This window comes from Castanea sativa, chromosome 1 (assembly GCF_040712315.1).
Source record: "Castanea sativa cultivar Marrone di Chiusa Pesio chromosome 1, ASM4071231v1".
NCBI lineage: Eukaryota > Viridiplantae > Streptophyta > Magnoliopsida > Fagales > Fagaceae > Castanea > Castanea sativa.
In genome coordinates, this window is record NC_134013.1 from 85,231,871 (window position 1) to 85,248,256 (window position 16,386).

A 16,386-nucleotide genomic window follows, 5' to 3' on the forward strand; every position below is an offset into this window, starting at 1 on the left:
AGTAAAGCAAGATATTGTTTTACCTCAATGAAATCTTGACGAATCAAGGGAAAAGAAACTAAGAACCCATTAAAATTTTGAGAAATTCCCAGATAAGTATTTTATTTGAATCTACTAAAATCAGTCTAAATAAAAATACATATTCCAAAATTACAAAAAGATACCATTGAAGTTCCTATAGTATCGCTACAAACCAAATTAAAAAAAAAAAAAAAAAAAAAAAAAAAAAAAAAAAAAAAAAAAACTAAATTTTGGCCTGAAAAAATAAAATAAAATAAGGAACACAAGCTTTAACAAGGTCTCTTCAAGTGCACACATACGAAATTTGAGCAATAACATAAATATCAGACACCCCTATTTCTGTTTCCAAGTAGTGTCAATTTGATTTTGTTAACCTTGGCCACCACATCCTTGATGTCAAGTCTTCCATTTGGTAATTCTTCCGAACACCTCAAGCCTAGTTCCAAGATAGATGAAAGAATAGTCTGCAAGGCAGTTACATCTCTTCCGTCTTCTATCCTAAGCAAACCATCGTCCACAACTTCCATTCGGTCACAAAGTGATGCAATCCATTGCCTCATACCTAGTTCTCCAACAAATATTTCATCGGTAGGTTTCTTTCTTGTGACCATCTCTAACAAGATTATCCCATAACTATAAATGTCACCTTTGGTGGATACTCTCCCTTCAGAACCATACTCTATCATGCTCACATTTGTCAAGAAAATTTTAAGTTAATGACCCTCATATATGTTTCCAAAATTAATTTACAAATATAACCTTAATACTCTGACACATATATACACATTCATACATTAAAAATAATAAAAATTGTTTACTGTAACTATCCATGATCCATCAATTGATGTATATATTTATACTTGGTTCTTTTATTTATTTATTTATCAAGTATGCCATTGTGATTTGCAAATAATAAAATTGGTATTAATGTGGGTTCTATATAAAAGCAATGTTGACAATTTGTCAAAAAAAGGCTGTCCCTAATACTGATGGAATAGTTTTGTAATTATTTTCAACTATCAACTCCCAAATTGAGCGCCATTGCTGAACTTTTCTAGTCAATTTTAGGATAACTTATCAAATAGGATCATTACCTTGAATAGTGAAATGGCTATAAAATGGGCTATAAGTGAGCATAAGGCAAGCCATGTCAATACCATGGTTGCATTAGCGAGTCCAATATTAAAGTACTATTAAATTAATTTGTATATGTTCTCTCAACAAAAATAATTTGTATTTAACTTGTGAGTAAAATGCATAAAACAAATAATTTAAGGGAATATTCATAAGAATCTAATGCAACTACATTACTGAGCTGATGAAAACTACCACACTCATGGTTATTCCTAAAATTAACCACTATTAATGTTAAATTAGCCTAATACATGCATACCTGGTGCAATGTAGCCAATTGTTCCGATGGTTTTGGTATTGGTGGCGTCCTTGTTTTCAACTAAAATCTTTGCAATGCCAAAGTCACCAACATGCGCAACCATGTCCTCATCCAATAGGATATTGCTAGGCTTCAAATCACAATGCACCATGGATTCTGATTGACCATTGTGGAGATAATCCAACGCTAATGCAACATCAACCATAATGCTTACTCTTTGAACAAGATTCAAGCAATAGTTGTGAGAGTATAACCACTTTTCGAGACTACCATTTGACATGTATTGTAGCACTAAAGCTCTAAACTCGGGGTTGGAGCATGTACTAATGACTTTAACTAGATTCCTATGTCGGATTGCCCTTAACACTTTGCATTCAACATCAAAACTTCTTAAAGCACCCTCCAATTGCAAGTTTAGAACTTTGATAGCAACAATGGTCCCATCAAATAGTACCCCTTTGTAAACCGAGCCAAAACCTCCAATTCCAAGCAAGTTGCTTTCACAGAAGTTGTTTGTCCCACGACAAAGCTCATGATATGATATCATTCTATAATCCACTGCATGCAATGTGTTAATAAAACTTGGAATCTGGATTTTACATTTTGGGTGTCTTCTTAGCATAGTAACCAGTGCTGTAAAGATTATAATTGAGGCAATGGCAGGAATAATATATCTAAGCAAAATTTGCTTCACCCTTGATCGTTGAGAAGAAATTTGACTTGTACAAGGTGGAACTCTAAAAATTGGATTCCCACAAAGAAGTTCATTACCTAAAAATGATTCTGCCGTGAAGTTTATAAAAACTCCACTAGATGGAATCTCTCCTGATAGCTTGTTGAAGGACAAATTCAAATACCTGAGATATGGAAGTGCCTCAAGAGACTTAGGAATTGCACCGGAAAGATTGTTGTTCGAGAGGTCCAACTGATCCAATCCTTTCAAGGATCCGAAAGATTTTGGAATATCTCCTTGAAATGAGTTCTTTGACAAATTAAGACCACTTAGGATTTGAAAAAAACCAATGATACTTGGAATATTTCCAGTAATTTGGTTACAAGACAAGTCTATGAATATAATAGCATTTAGTACTCTCATGTTTGGAGACAAAGATCCATTGAAGTAATTCGATGATAAATCCAAGAACACCAGATTTTCAAGGCTCCATACTTTCAGTGGGATTGATGATGTCAGTTCGTTGTGACTCAAGTTTAATCTCTGCAAAAGATTGAGGTTTCCAATGCAATTTGGGATGGATCCAGAGATTTTGTTATGTGAGAGAAGTAACAGTCCCAAATTCCTTAGCTGACAAAGTTCTTTTGGAATGTTTCCTCCAATATTGTTGACTCTAAGATTCAAACTCTGCAACCCTTCAACTCCTCCTAATGTTGATGGTATGTTTCCAGTCAAATTGTTATAGCTCAAATCAAGAGAGGTCAAGTTTTTCAAGGAACCAATTTTCATTGGAATTTGACCCTTTATTTGGTTATAACTTGCAATGAAGGTTTTAAGTGAAATGGATAAGTTTCCGATGTAATCTGGAATAGTAGTATTGAAGGAATTGAACGATATAACCAGCTCTTCCAAAAATATGCAATTAGATAAAGATGAAAGAAAAGTCATCTCTTGCTCTCCAGGCTCCGCAGTTAGCTGATTGTCATACAGAACAAGACTTCGAAGGTATTTCAAGTTTCCAAGACTTTTGGGTATTGGTCCAGAGAGTGAGTTCCTCCCAAAATCTACTTGGGCGAGATTGGAACAATTTGAAATATCCGATTGGATATGACCACTAAGTTTGTTGCCACCCAAATACAGAGTTTCAAGATTAGGACAAGAAAGCCCAGTATCTAATGGAAGATTTCCGTACAAAGAATTTTTTACTAAGGAGATCTCTTGTATAGAGGAAATATTTAAAATGTTGTTGGGTACTGTCCCTGTGAGGTCATTGAATTCAAAATTCAATATATATTGATAGTGACGTTATTACAAGGTGACGGCACATTAATAAGCTGACGGAAGTTCACTTGTTACATACTGAATGCACGTTAAGAAGCTGACGGCAATACGCTATCCGTCAACTACTGTCATTGACGCCTCTTTAGCATTCATGGCCATGCCCCTTACGCAGCAACATTAAGCTGACGGATCACGTGGACGAGTCAGGGGTGACGACCTTGGCTGTAAGGTCTTTGGCTGACGTCCTTGGCTGACGGACCATGTTGGCGTACGTAAGGCGACGACGGTATAGGAGTTACACGTGGGCGACGACCTTGGCGAGGTGAAGTGAAGGAATAACCCGGCTTTCATTTTTAGCCTATCTTGACCTGCGCTCATGTGAATATAAGGAAAGTTCTTGCGCTACGCGTTCGACTTAGTTAAGAAGATTCCTATAAGGAAAGGGCTCGATACAATGGGCAAAGATCCGCGGATCACTCTCTTAAAAAGGAAAGTGCTTCTTCACCAAGGCGCATATTTCGGCCACACACCACTATATATACCCCAAGACCCTCATGACCCAAGGTACGCACAATTACCTCAACTGCGACGCACTCTAGGGTTGTTTAAAAAATTCTAACTTGATCGTCGGAGGGTCTTTGGCCGGCACCACACCGGTGCTGCGTCGATCACCTCTTTTCTTTTCTTCGCGGGCGTTGCTTCAAATCGGGAGAGTACTAGCGGCTTGCGGTTGATCTTTTAGGCATCATCGGTTGGCGCCGTACGTGGGAACTCGACAAGCATTTAGCCTTGCTCTATTCACGAGACAAAAAGTTGTATGGTACTCACTCGATCGATGGCAACGGAGTCAACAACCAAGGCGATGAACCGCATGCTACGGCGCTAGAAAGGCAAGTTCGGACGGCGCTGCCGCCGTCGAGCGCCTTACTAAACGGAACCACGACTTAGAAGAGCAACTACGGCGGATGACGGCGCACCAAAGTGCGCCGGGGGAGGACGGGGAAGTAGCGAGCCGGAGAGGAATGCCGTCGAGCCTGAAGGTAATCTTGCACCGACAAGGCTGGAGCGTCCGGAGACAAACCCGCCATCCGCCTCGGACTCCCTGCCACCTCATGTCACAGCCGAGATGCAGGAGATGAGGGAGCGCATGGATGCAATGATGAACGCCCTTAAGGGGCGGGTATCCAGCAATACGGACGACCTAGTCCATAGAACGGATTCACCATTCACGGCGTTGGTGAACTCATACCCCGTCCTTCAAAGTTTAAAATGCCCCGTATGGAAAACTATGACGGATCCAAGGACCCGGCTGGACCACCGGAGTCTTTCGGAACACTAATGCACCTTCGGGGTGTACCGGACGAAATCATGTGCGGGGCTTTCCTCACCACCTTGAAAGGGCTGCGAGGGATTGGTACGAGCGGAGTTGACGCCTAATTCCATCGGCACTTTTAAGGAATTAGGTGCACGGTTGTATCGCACTTCATTGGAAGTCCGAAGCGCAAGAGGTCTATTGCATGTATCTTGGGAATTAAACAACGAGAAGGTGAGACATTAAGGTCTTATATAGCCCGCTTTAACAAGGAATCCCTCTCGATAGACGAGGCGGACGACAAGACACTTGTGGCGGCGTTCATGAACGGGTTACAAGAGGGTAAGTTCTTGTTCTCTCTATGCAAGAACGACCCGAAGACTATGTCCGATGTATACTACGGGGCGACGAAGTATATGAACGCGGAGGATGCCTTGCTGGCCGGGGACGACTACAAACCCGAGAAAAAGGGAGAGACGGGAAGATACGAAACCCGATAATGGACAAAGAGGGAGAACCGAGAGAGGGACGAGATGATCGACGACCTAAGCCGCCTACGGGAAGGTACACGAACTTCACTCCCCCCGAATACGCCCATCGACCGGGTATTGATGCGGATTAAAGACGAGGAAAACTTGGCCTTCCCCGAAAGCGAAGGAGATCCCAACGGGGAGACCAAGGGATAAATGCGCCGATTTCATCAAGACCACGGCCATGACACCGCCGATTGCTACGACACGAAACAGCAAATAGAAGCCCTCATTAGGCGAGGGAGGTTACAAAGGTTCGTCACCAAAGAGAGGGCGAACCCGCCACAAAATCAAGCCCTCGGCAAGATAATGATCGCCCCGGGCAACCAATAAGAGACATAAGGATGATTGTAGGAGGCACGCGAGGGCCGGATCTTCCAAGAAAGCCCGAAAGGCATACATCGAACGATCCCGAACGTCCGGTCGGCAAGTCTGCGCTTGGAAGGTCACGGATTGGAAATCCCCCCATTGAATTCTCGGAGGTAGACGCCCGGCGCCTTCACCATCCCCACGACGACGCTTTGGTCGTCACCATACGAGCAGGAGACTACAACATACACCGAGTTCTCGTAGACAACGGTAGTTCGGCGGACATCCTTTACTATCCTTGCTTTTCGAGCGGATGCGAATTGAAAGGGAGCGACTAATTCCGGTTAATGCCCCACTCATTGGCTTTGGAGGGCGAGTACATCCAACTTGCTTTGTCACTTTAGCGGTAACCGTTGGAGACTACCCACGACGGGTCACCCGGAACATAACATTCCTGGTAGTCGATTGCTCGTCGGCCTACAATGCAATCATAGGACGTCCAACCCTTAACTCATGGAAAGCCGTAACCTCGACATACCATTTGATGATAAAATTCCCTACTGATCATGGAATTGGAGAATTGAGAGGAGATCAGGAATCCGCACGGGAATGTTACGTGGCCATGATGGAGATGGACAATCACATTCAAGCCATGAACATAGAAGAACGTCGGGTGGCGACAGAGCCCGTCGAGAGGCTCGAAGACGTACATCTCGACGAAGCCTACCCGGAGCGAACAACAAAGGTCGGAACCCTGGCCGACCCGGCGGTACGCCAGAAGCTCGCAACTTTCTTGAAAGAAAACAAAGATGTGTTTGCATGGAGCCACGAAGACATGCCGGGAATCGACCCATCGGTCATGGTGCACAGGTTGAATGTATCACCATCTTTTCCGCCCGTCCGACAGAAGAAAAGGACCTTTGCCCAAGAAAGAGACCAAGCAATAGCGGAAGAAGTCCGCAAACTGCAAGAAGCCGGATTTATCAGGGAAGTGTATTACCCCGATTGGTTGGCGAACGTCGTAATGGTCAAAAAGAACAATGGGAAATGGAGGATGTGCGTTGACTTCACAGACTTGAACAAAGCATGCCCCAAAGATAGCTACCCCCTCCCGCGGGTCGACGTCCTGGTGGATTCTACGGCCAAGCATCGGTTGCTAAGCTTCATGGATGCGTTCTCGGGTATAACCGGATCCGAATGGATGAGGCCGATCAAGAGAAGACTTCATTCGTAACAAGAGCCTTTTTTGCTACAAGGTCATGCCCGCCCGGCTGTAAAAACGCCGGCGCTACCTATCAAAGGCTCATGAACAAGATGTTTGCACGGCAGATTGGAAGGAACGTCCGGAGTGTATGTCGACGACATGCTAGTCAAAAGCCAAGAAGAAGAAGCTCATCTAGAGGATCTCGAGGAAACATTCGATACTCTTCGCTCCTACGACATGAAGCTCAACCCAAGCAAGTGTGCCTTTGGAGTGACGGCGGGGAAAGTTCTTGGGATACATGGTATCCCAAAAGAGGGATCGAGGAGCCAACCCGGACAAGATTCGGGCCATTATGGGGATGGCCCCTCTAAAAATATCAAGGAAGTACAAAGCCTCAATGGTAGGGTCGCCGCGCTCGGCGGGTTTGTGTCGAAGGCTGCGGCACGGATGTCTCCCCTTTTTCCGAACATTGAAAAAAGTCCTTTGAATGGACTGCCGAGTGTCAACAAGCATTCGAAGATTTAAAGGCCTACCTCTCTTCCCCACCATTGCTAAGTCCCTCGCAACCGGGAGAAGAAGCTGTTCCTCTATCTCGGCCGTTTCCCCGGCGGCCGTCGGTGCGGCCCTAATTAGAGAAGACGATAAGGTCCGGCGACCCGTGTACTATGCGAGCAAGGCATTGCACGGCGCGGAAGAGAGATATCCCCATGGAGAAACTTGCCTTCGCTTTGGTTACGGCGGCCCGTAAGCTCGAAGCCATATTTTCGGGCCCATACGATAGTCGTCCTGGCCCGACAAGCCTTTGCGGCGGGCAATGGGCAGCCCGCCGGCTGCCGGACGGATGGCCACGTGGTCGAGTAGAGCTAAGTGAATTTGATATACAATATCGCCCCGCGTCGCCATCAAGGGACAAGCGGTGGGCGGACTTCATTGCGAGTTCACCAACGCGGAAGGCGAAGAGGAAAAGACTCCCCGATGGGGCATTTTCCGCGACGGATCATCCAACAAGAAGAGGTGGCGGGGTAGGGGTCGTGCTTAACTCTCCGGAAGGCGACGAGCTAAAATTCATGATTCGCCTCGACTTTCCTACAACTAACAATGAAGGCTGAGTATGAAGCCACGATAGCGAGTCTAGACCTTGCTCAAGTTGTAGGGGCCACGAATGTGGTTGTTCATTGCGATTCCCAAGTCGTCACGAAGCCGGAGTAAATGGCGAGTACGAGTGCAAGGGTGAAAGAATGAAGAATGCGGGAGCAAGCAAAAAGAGGGTGGACGGACTGCAAGTCAAAATAGTCCAAATTCCAAGAGGAGAAAACGAACATGCCGACCGACTTTCCAAAGCCGCATGCGGAAACTATGACCCCCGTCGACAAGGTACTTTCTTTCATTCGGTCCTCACCATTAATTGACGTTGTACGCGTACGGAAATTGGTTCCGAAAACAATTGGACCACGCCCATGATCTCCTACCTAAAAGATGGCACGTTGCACGATGAAAAGGAGGCCGCCGGGGAAGTTGAAGGTCCGGTACGCACGGTTTGTCTTGATAAAGGACGTTCTCTACAAAAGGGGCTTTTCTCGACCATATACGAGGTGCGTAGGCCCCGAGGAAAGCAGACTATGTGATGAGAGAAGTACACGAGGGGATATACGGCAACCACTCCGGATCACGGTCGTTGGTACAAAAGCTGATCCGGGCCGGGTACTATTGGCCAACAATGCAAAATGACGCCCGAGTTTATGTGAGAGGTTGCGACAAGTGTCAAGGTTCGGCAACATCATTCGGCAACCGGCGGAAGAATTGACCCCCATGCGCCCCATGGCCATTCGCCCGATGGGGGTTGGACATCATGGGACCATTCCCGATGGCGGCAAGGCGGTGAAGTTCCTCGTCGTCGGCATCGATTACTTCACCAAATGGGTTGAAGGCGAAGCCCTAGCCACGATTGCGAAAAGAACATAAGGGGTTTTGCATGGAGAAACATTGTTTGCGGGTATGGGATTCCAAGAGTCTTAATCTCGGACAACGGCAAACAATTTGACAACGACTCCTTCCGAGCCTTACGGTCGGAGTTAGGAATCAAGAACCATTATTCCTCCCCGGCCCATCCTCGGGCAAACGGACAAGTAGAAGTCACCAACCGATCCTTGCTTCGAATCATCAAGACTCGGCTCGAGGGGGCAAAGGGCGTATGGCACGAGATGCTACCCGGCGTGTTATGGGCATACGGGGAACCGACGGTACGAACCCCTACGGGAGAAACCCCTTTCCGGGTGACATACGGAAATGAAGCGGTCATTCCGGCCCGAGATAGGACTCACAAGTTATAGGGTGGCCAATCACGACGAGGGGAAGAAATGATCGAGAGCTTCGTTTACAATTTGGATCTAATTGACGAAGTAAGAGCGGTGGGAGCGACGAAGACTCGCACGATACCGGGACCTCGTAAGCAAGCACTACAACTCCCGAGTCAAGCACGAGACTTCAAAGTCGGAGATCTTGTTTTAAGGAAAGTAATGGGCGCGGCCGAGAGATCCCACACAAGGAAAGCTTGGCCCGGGCGGGAAGGACCCTACAAGATCGTATCATGGCGAAGAAAGGGCACCTATCACCTAGAGACTCTTGACGGGCAGAAACTGCGACACCCATGGAACGCCGAGCACCTCAGAAAGTACTACCAATAGAAGATAGCAAGCAGAACGTTACTCCTCCTAACCAGTTTACGATCCTTAATTATTTGTCTTAGCTTATTCTTGTCTACAGTATATTTTAAGCCCAAAGGGCTGAAAACTTATCTTTCCTATTTTTGAACAAAATTTTACTTATGCATTCATCATAATAAGAGGAGGTTCATTCAGAAACGACTAGTGAATTTTTTTTTTTGTCTTGAAGAAAACAACAGGTCCTCTACATCTAAATCCACAAAGTGGACGGCCTACATCTAAGTCCACAAAGTGGACGACATGCTTATAAGTCCACAAAGTGGACGACCTACATCTAAGTCCACAAAGTGGACGGCCTACATCTAAATCCACAAAGTGGACGACATGCTTATAAGTCCACAAAGTGGACGACCCACATCTAAGTCCACAAAGTGGACGGCCTACATCTAAGTCCACAAAGTGGACGGCCTACATCTAAGTCCACAAAGTGGACGACATGCTTATAAGTCCACAAAGTGGACGACCTACATCTAAATCCACAAAGTGGACGACATGCTTATAAGTCCACAAAGTGGACGACCCACATCTAAGTCCACAAAGTGGACGGCCTACATCTAAGTCCACAAAGTGGACGGCCTACATCTAAGTCCACAAAGTGGACGACATGCTTATAAGTCCACAAAGTGGACGACCTACATCTAAGTCCACAAAGTGGACGACATGCTTATAAGTCCACAAAGTGGACGACCTACATCTAAGTCCACAAAGTGGACGGCCTACATCTAAATCCACAAAGTGGACGACATGCTTATAAGTCCACAAAGTGGACGACCCACATCTAAGTCCACAAAGTGGACAACATGCTTATAAGTCCACAAAGTAGACGACCTACATCCAAGTCCACAAAGTGGACGACACCTTTATAAGTCCACAAAGTGGACAATCTTACACCTAAAATCCTGAAGTGGACGATCCCAATCTAAAGACAACAAGGTGGACGACCTCATTGCTATGAGGCCTTACCACCAAGCGCATAAGATGTACAAGGGCAATAAAATGTTTTGATGTGTTCCCTCTTGAGCTCGTCACCTTGCCATGATGCAACAAGGTGACGGTATCATGTTCGAAATGACGGCGTTATGTTCAAAGTGACGGCGTTGAGTTCATAATAACGGTGTTATGTTCAAAGTTAGCTGACGCCGTTAGGAAACTCCCCATGTAAGTGACGGAATGATAAAAACGACCCTGTTTTTATGAAAAAGAAGCTGACGCCGTCATCAATTCAAAAAATTGGATTGGAGAAAAATACCGTCACCCTTAAGCTGACGAGTTCATCACGGACAATTTTGACTTAATAAAAAAAACACACATGCTTGAAGCATAAAATGGCATTAAAATTAAAATAGGCAATGTCTTTACAAAAGCCCAGAAAAATGGGCGCCAAGTACTACAATTTCGTCTACAGTTCTTCAAAAAATATAAAAAAAAAAAAAAAAAGGGGCTTCTATCTCATGAGAGGGCGTCAGTGTTGTCCATCATCTTCAACATTGAGAGGCTGGGCACAAGAGAGAGAAGGGCTGACGGCATTTGGGTCGCCATTGTGAGGATTAGGAGTCAGGGTGACGGAGTGATCCGCAGCTGGTGACAAGAACGGCCATTGTTGTCTCTACGATTATTATCGTCGGCATCTTCATGGACGACGTCGCTGCGGGGGTTGACGGGATGGACTCATCCATTGAAATCCTTGACGGATCCAAGTCCGGATAGACGGATTTTACTTGCTTCAAGCGGTCCTCAAACCCATCACCGTAGTAGGCGGCGCGGCGTCTATAAAGGCCGACGAATCTTTGAACTCCGTCACGGCGTCGTTCCTAGCCGTCTCCACCGGACTAGGATGGATTTCAACTCCTTCTCCGCCGTCACCTTGGCCTCCGTTTCCATCTCCCGTCTACGGGTCTCCTCCGTCGGCTTTCCTTATAGTCCCTCGGCTCCGTGCCCCGAATTTTGTTCGCCTCCTTGAAGCTGGCGCGGCCGTCGGCTAGGTACCCGACGCGCTCGTTCGGACGGGTGATCACCCGCTTCCTTGGCGAGCACACAGCAGCAGTGCCTTCATGCGAACCATAGCCTGAAAGAAAAAAAGGGCGAGGGACAACGTCGGGGCATAAAAAGTTGGACGGGCATCAAAATAGAAAGCGAGACTCACCCTGGTGAGGTCAAAAGGCTGGCCGCCTTTATCTCGTCAATGGTACGCTCGGCACGAAAGGTCCATTTCCTCGTCCTTCAAAATGGACTCCGTCACCTCTAGAGCGTAATCTTTGTGGGTCGAGGCGACGAGCGAGACCCACAGGAGACGGGGCACGACGGAGGTCATAGGCCCCTTACCGGCCCCATGAACGGGCACAGGAGGCGACGGCCTTCGTGAAGACTTGTCCCCGGGGGTTGGGGGCGGCTTTCTTCCACGACGGGCTTCTCTACCGTCGAGGGCTTCCTCTTGGCCGCGACCTTCCCCGGCAGACTGTGGGGGTGACGGTGGGGTTGACTCGTCCCCAACCTTCTCCTGCTTGTCTCTTCTTGGGCGCAGCCAGCCTCCGAATCCGTTGTTTAGGCGGCTCCATTTTGCGAAGAATAAGGGTTAGAAAGAGACAACGTCGGGATAAAGGCAAGAAGGTAAAAGGCACTTACGGACGACGTGAATAAGCGTTCAATTTGCAAGCTTCCTCCGTCGGTTCGGGACCTCCACAATACAAGTGAAGAGTATCTAACGTGATTAGATCCCGACACTTCCTCTCGTCCAATGGAATGGCCGTCACTCGACGAATGAAATCCTCTGCTCCTCGGTAATACGTGGACGGGTATTCGTAGCCGCAATGAAAAGTGACGGGTTAGGATAGCAAAAGAGTAGACGAGGCAAGAAGAGTCGACGGGATTAACTTTGAATCTCTAACGTAAGCCCATGTGTTATCAAAACCATTGGGCATTGATTCCCATTCCTCTTGACGACATACCCAATTTGTCCCTTCTACAAAGAAGTATCTTCCCTTCCACTTCCTATTGGAGTCGGGCATATCGACACTAACTTCAACTCCTTATCCCTCGGCTGCAAAATGGTACACTCCTTTGGACGAGGAAATGTGCGAGGACGATAACACCAAAAGAACTCGTCCAAGGTCGGTGACGGTTCCCACCACTTAGACTACCCCACAAGACCTCGGCACCAATGAAGGTTCGCCAAGCATTGGGGGCAATCGACGAAAAATCCCTAGAAAGTTAGCCGGTCGACGGTGTAATGCCGTCGGCGGCAATCTCAGTCCTGCCGCGAACATGGCATCATACATGCCAACGTCCGCGGTTCGTCCTGAGTAGCACCTCTCACCCTCCTCAGGCAGACGGATGGGAATGCCGTCGGGTATTTGGTAACGGGACCGCAAAGTTTTGAAAACATTCTCAGGCATCGTCGAGAAAATTGTTGACGGACCACTCGGAGGGTAAGATGAAGGGACGGTCATCACCGGAGGATCCCGAGGTGCTTGCGAGGGCTTCCTCGTCACCGTCACTCTCACCCCCGTCAACCGCAACTTTCCCTTCCACGAACCCCGGGCTTCGTCGGCTACCCTTCTTCATCACCGTACACCTCACTTCCTCTAGAACTCTCTACTTCACCGTCGAAGGAGTTGACGAGTCTCTTTCGACGACCGAGGATAGGCCCTCCGCGGGCTCACGACACGATGGAAAAACTTCGTCATAACCCGCTCCGTCGCGGATTGACGATGGATCACTCGGCGTCTCCCTAGACATCGACTACCTACAAACGACGGGTTTTCTAAGATCCTAGGCGAGACGACTTCACTAAAAGGGCGTCACTAGAAAAAGTAAAAGGTAAAGTAAAGAAAACTTACGTATAGGAGGACGGTCTCAAGAAGGTGACGGTTGCACGATCGACGGTGTGGTAAAGCTGGCGGTGACGAATTTTTCTCTCAAGATGAACAAGGCGAAAAAGTGGAAAAAAGGTAAATAGTGAGATATATATAGGAGAGAGGAGGCGCGAAAGACGAGCGACACACTCGTCCGGACGCGGAGCCAATGCACTTATGACATGTGTCCCACCATTTAATGAACATGGCACAAATCACCATGCAAACACCATTTCCCCGAAACACCAACTCCATGACCCGTCGCCCATGGGCGCGGGATAATGGAGAGTGGGTGATAGTGACGTTATTACAAGGTGACGGCACATTAATAAGGCGACGGAAGTTCACTTGTTACATGCGGAATGCACGTTAAGAAGGCGCGGCAATACGCTGTCGTCAACCTCTTGTCATTGACGCCTGCTTTAGCATTCATGGCCATGCCCCTTACGCGGCAACATTGGGCGACGGATCACGTGGACGAGTCGGGGGTGACGACCTTGGTTGTAAGGTCTTTGGGCGACGTCCTTGGGCGACGGACCATGTTGGCGTACGTAAGGCGACGACGGTATAGGAGTTACACGTGGGGCGACGACCTTGGCGAGTGAAGGTGAAGGAATAACCCGGCTTTCATTTTTAGCATATCTTGACCTCTGCTCATGTGAATATAAGGAAAGTTCTTGCGCTACGCGTTCGACTTAGTTAAGAAGATTCCTATAAGGAAAGGGCTCAATACAATGGGCAAAGATCCGCGGATCACTCTCTTAAAAAGGAAAGTGCTTCTTCACCAAGGCGCATATTTCGGCCACACACCACTATATATACCCCAAGACCCTCATGACCCAAAGGTACGCACAATTACCTCAACTCTGGCACTTTAGGGTTGTTTAAAAAATTCTAACTTGATCGTCGGAGGGTCTTTGGCCGGCACCACACCGGTGCTCTCTGTCGATCACCTCTTTTCTTTTCTTCGCAGGCGTTGCTTCAAATCGGGAGAGTACTAGCAGCTTACTGTTGATCTTTTAGGCATCATCATATATAGATTAGTAAAATGCCATGAATCACTCGGAATGCTTCCTTTAATATTGTTGTCTTCAATAGAGAACTCCTGTAACCTCGAAAGGTTACCTAGGCTAGGAGGTATGTTGCCACTTAAATGGTTACCGCCAATATAGAGCAGTTGAAGATTTTCTAAACTCCCAATACCTTTTGTAATACTTCCAACAAACTTATTGTATGACAGAGACATTACTACAAGGTCTCTACAGTAATGGATTTGTGAGGGAAGCTGACCACCTAATTGGTTTTCCGAAAGAGAGAGTTCTTGAAGATTAGGACAGTGGGTGCAGAGTTCCATAGGAAGAGTTCCTGAGATGTAATTTGAGGGAATGATAATATTGATAAGAGAGGATATGTTGAAGATGACATGAGGAAAAGGACCAGTAAGGCGATTGGATTCCAAATTCAAGAGCTCTAACGATGAAACATTGCTCAAGGACCATGGAATTGCACCCATAAGACGGTTTCTACCAAGGTCTAAATAGCGAAGCATTGGTAACATGCCTAACTCTTTAGGTATGCTACCATTTAACTTGTTTCTTGAAAGAGATAAATATTCAAGCTTGTGGCAATTATGTATAGTTGGAGGGATACTACCTTCCAATAAGTTGTATGACAAGACAAGTTCCTTCAAGCGGTGTAGACGACTAATCTCATGAGGCAGGAAACCATAGAAGCTGTTGTTAGAAAGATCAAGTGAGACTAGGAAGGAGAGGTTGCCAACATGAGGTGAAATGGTGCCTTGGAGACCAAGGTTGGAGAGGTTCAAGGCTGTGACTCTTTGTCTTCGTAGGCTGCAAGTGACTCCAATCCAGTTACAAAAGTTTGTTGCCGTTGACCAATTACCAGCCGAGTGAGCATTGTTGATCTTGGATTTGAAGGCAATGAGAGCCGATTGATCGGTAAAGTTGCTGGCAGATTGGGAAAATTGAAGCATGCATGAATGCACTAACAGAAAAGCCAAGAGCAAGTGAATGGATCGCCTCTCTATTGGCATCGTGAGTTTGCTCCAGTGAGACACAGAATACTCTTTGAACTCTGGAACTAAGATAGAATAGACCTTTGTGTGGTCTACTTCTGATTATTTTTCAGCTTTTCTAAAGAGAACCGCTTCATATGCTTGACTGTATACACACTAGCTTTTATATACATACAAACAATAATAATTAATTAAAAAGAGCAAAAGAAGTGAGATTGAATAATTTTTTTTAATATGGAGAGTTTCAATCATTCTATTTTTTATGATTCTTTTTATCATAAATTAAAACATTAATTGATTTTTTGGTCTAAACATAAATTAAACTCCAGATCTTTTATTCAATCATTAAAAACTTTACCAGTTAAGATTGAATAGATTAAAAAGCTTAAATTAATATGTTATTATAGTCTGTTTGGTTAGAAATTTTTAATATTTATGTTTAACTGTTATAAAAATATGTATAAATTAAAAAAAATATTGTAAAAATACGTGTTTCAAAATTTAAATACTAAAAACCGTTGTCTAAACATTGGTATCGAACATCTTCTAAATTTGAAGATACAAAAATTTTCACCCTTTTTTATTCTAATTACGAAATAAGTTGTCTTTGGATTTATTGTTAAGTTTTTCCTTGCGAAATAACAGGGCAATCTCACTTTGAAGATTTTCTGTTTTATATTTTCCTTTTTTTTTTTAGGCTATGTTTGTTTAAGTGTAAAATATTTTCCTGGTGTAAAATAATTTTAGGTTAAAATATTTTCAAGAAAGGAAAATAATTTCTAGTATTTGGCGGCATTTAAAAAAATACTTTGAAAAATATTTTTTAGTGTTTGGTTATGCTCTTGAAAATACTATAGAAAACACATTTTCTATTTGTTGCTCACATTTTCTCGCATATTCTCAGCTTTCAAACAAATATATAATATCATTTCTCAATGCATAAACACAATTTCTCAATATATAAACACAAAAGAAACAAAACCAAAAAAAAAAAAAAAATCATCAAATCCGGTCAAAGAAGAACAGAGAGAGAGAGAGAGAGGTGACTGGGTTC

At 45.3% G+C, this 16,386-nt stretch overlaps 1 protein-coding gene across 1 annotated transcript; it reads right to left on the minus strand.

Moving 5' to 3' along the window:
- Positions 1 to 226: 226 nt before the first annotated feature.
- On the minus strand, positions 227 to 15,350 carry LOC142636096 (uncharacterized). The gene is made up of 3 exons (XM_075810173.1): positions 14,360 to 15,350; positions 1,415 to 3,346; positions 227 to 700 (listed from the first exon to the last, which is right to left on the minus strand). The coding sequence occupies exons 1-3, from the start codon at positions 15,348 to 15,350 to the stop codon at positions 345 to 347; spliced, it is 3,279 nt and encodes a 1,092-aa protein (XP_075666288.1). The 3' UTR covers positions 227 to 344.
- Between the last annotated feature and the right edge of the window lie 1,036 nt (positions 15,351 to 16,386).

Excerpts from the sequence above, each read along its gene's own strand:
- LOC142636096 (XM_075810173.1), bottom strand. The coding sequence starts at position 15,350 with ATGCCAATAGAGAGGCGATCCATTCACTTGCTCTTGGCTTTTCTGTTA. Across the intron at positions 3,347-14,359 it reads TATTAAAGGAAGCATTCCGA|GGACAGTACCCAACAACATT; the intron begins GTGATTCATGGC and ends ATGACCTCACAG. Across the intron at positions 701-1,414 it reads AATTGGCTACATTGCACCAG|AGTATGGTTCTGAAGGGAGA; the intron begins GTATGCATGTAT and ends TGAGCATGATAG.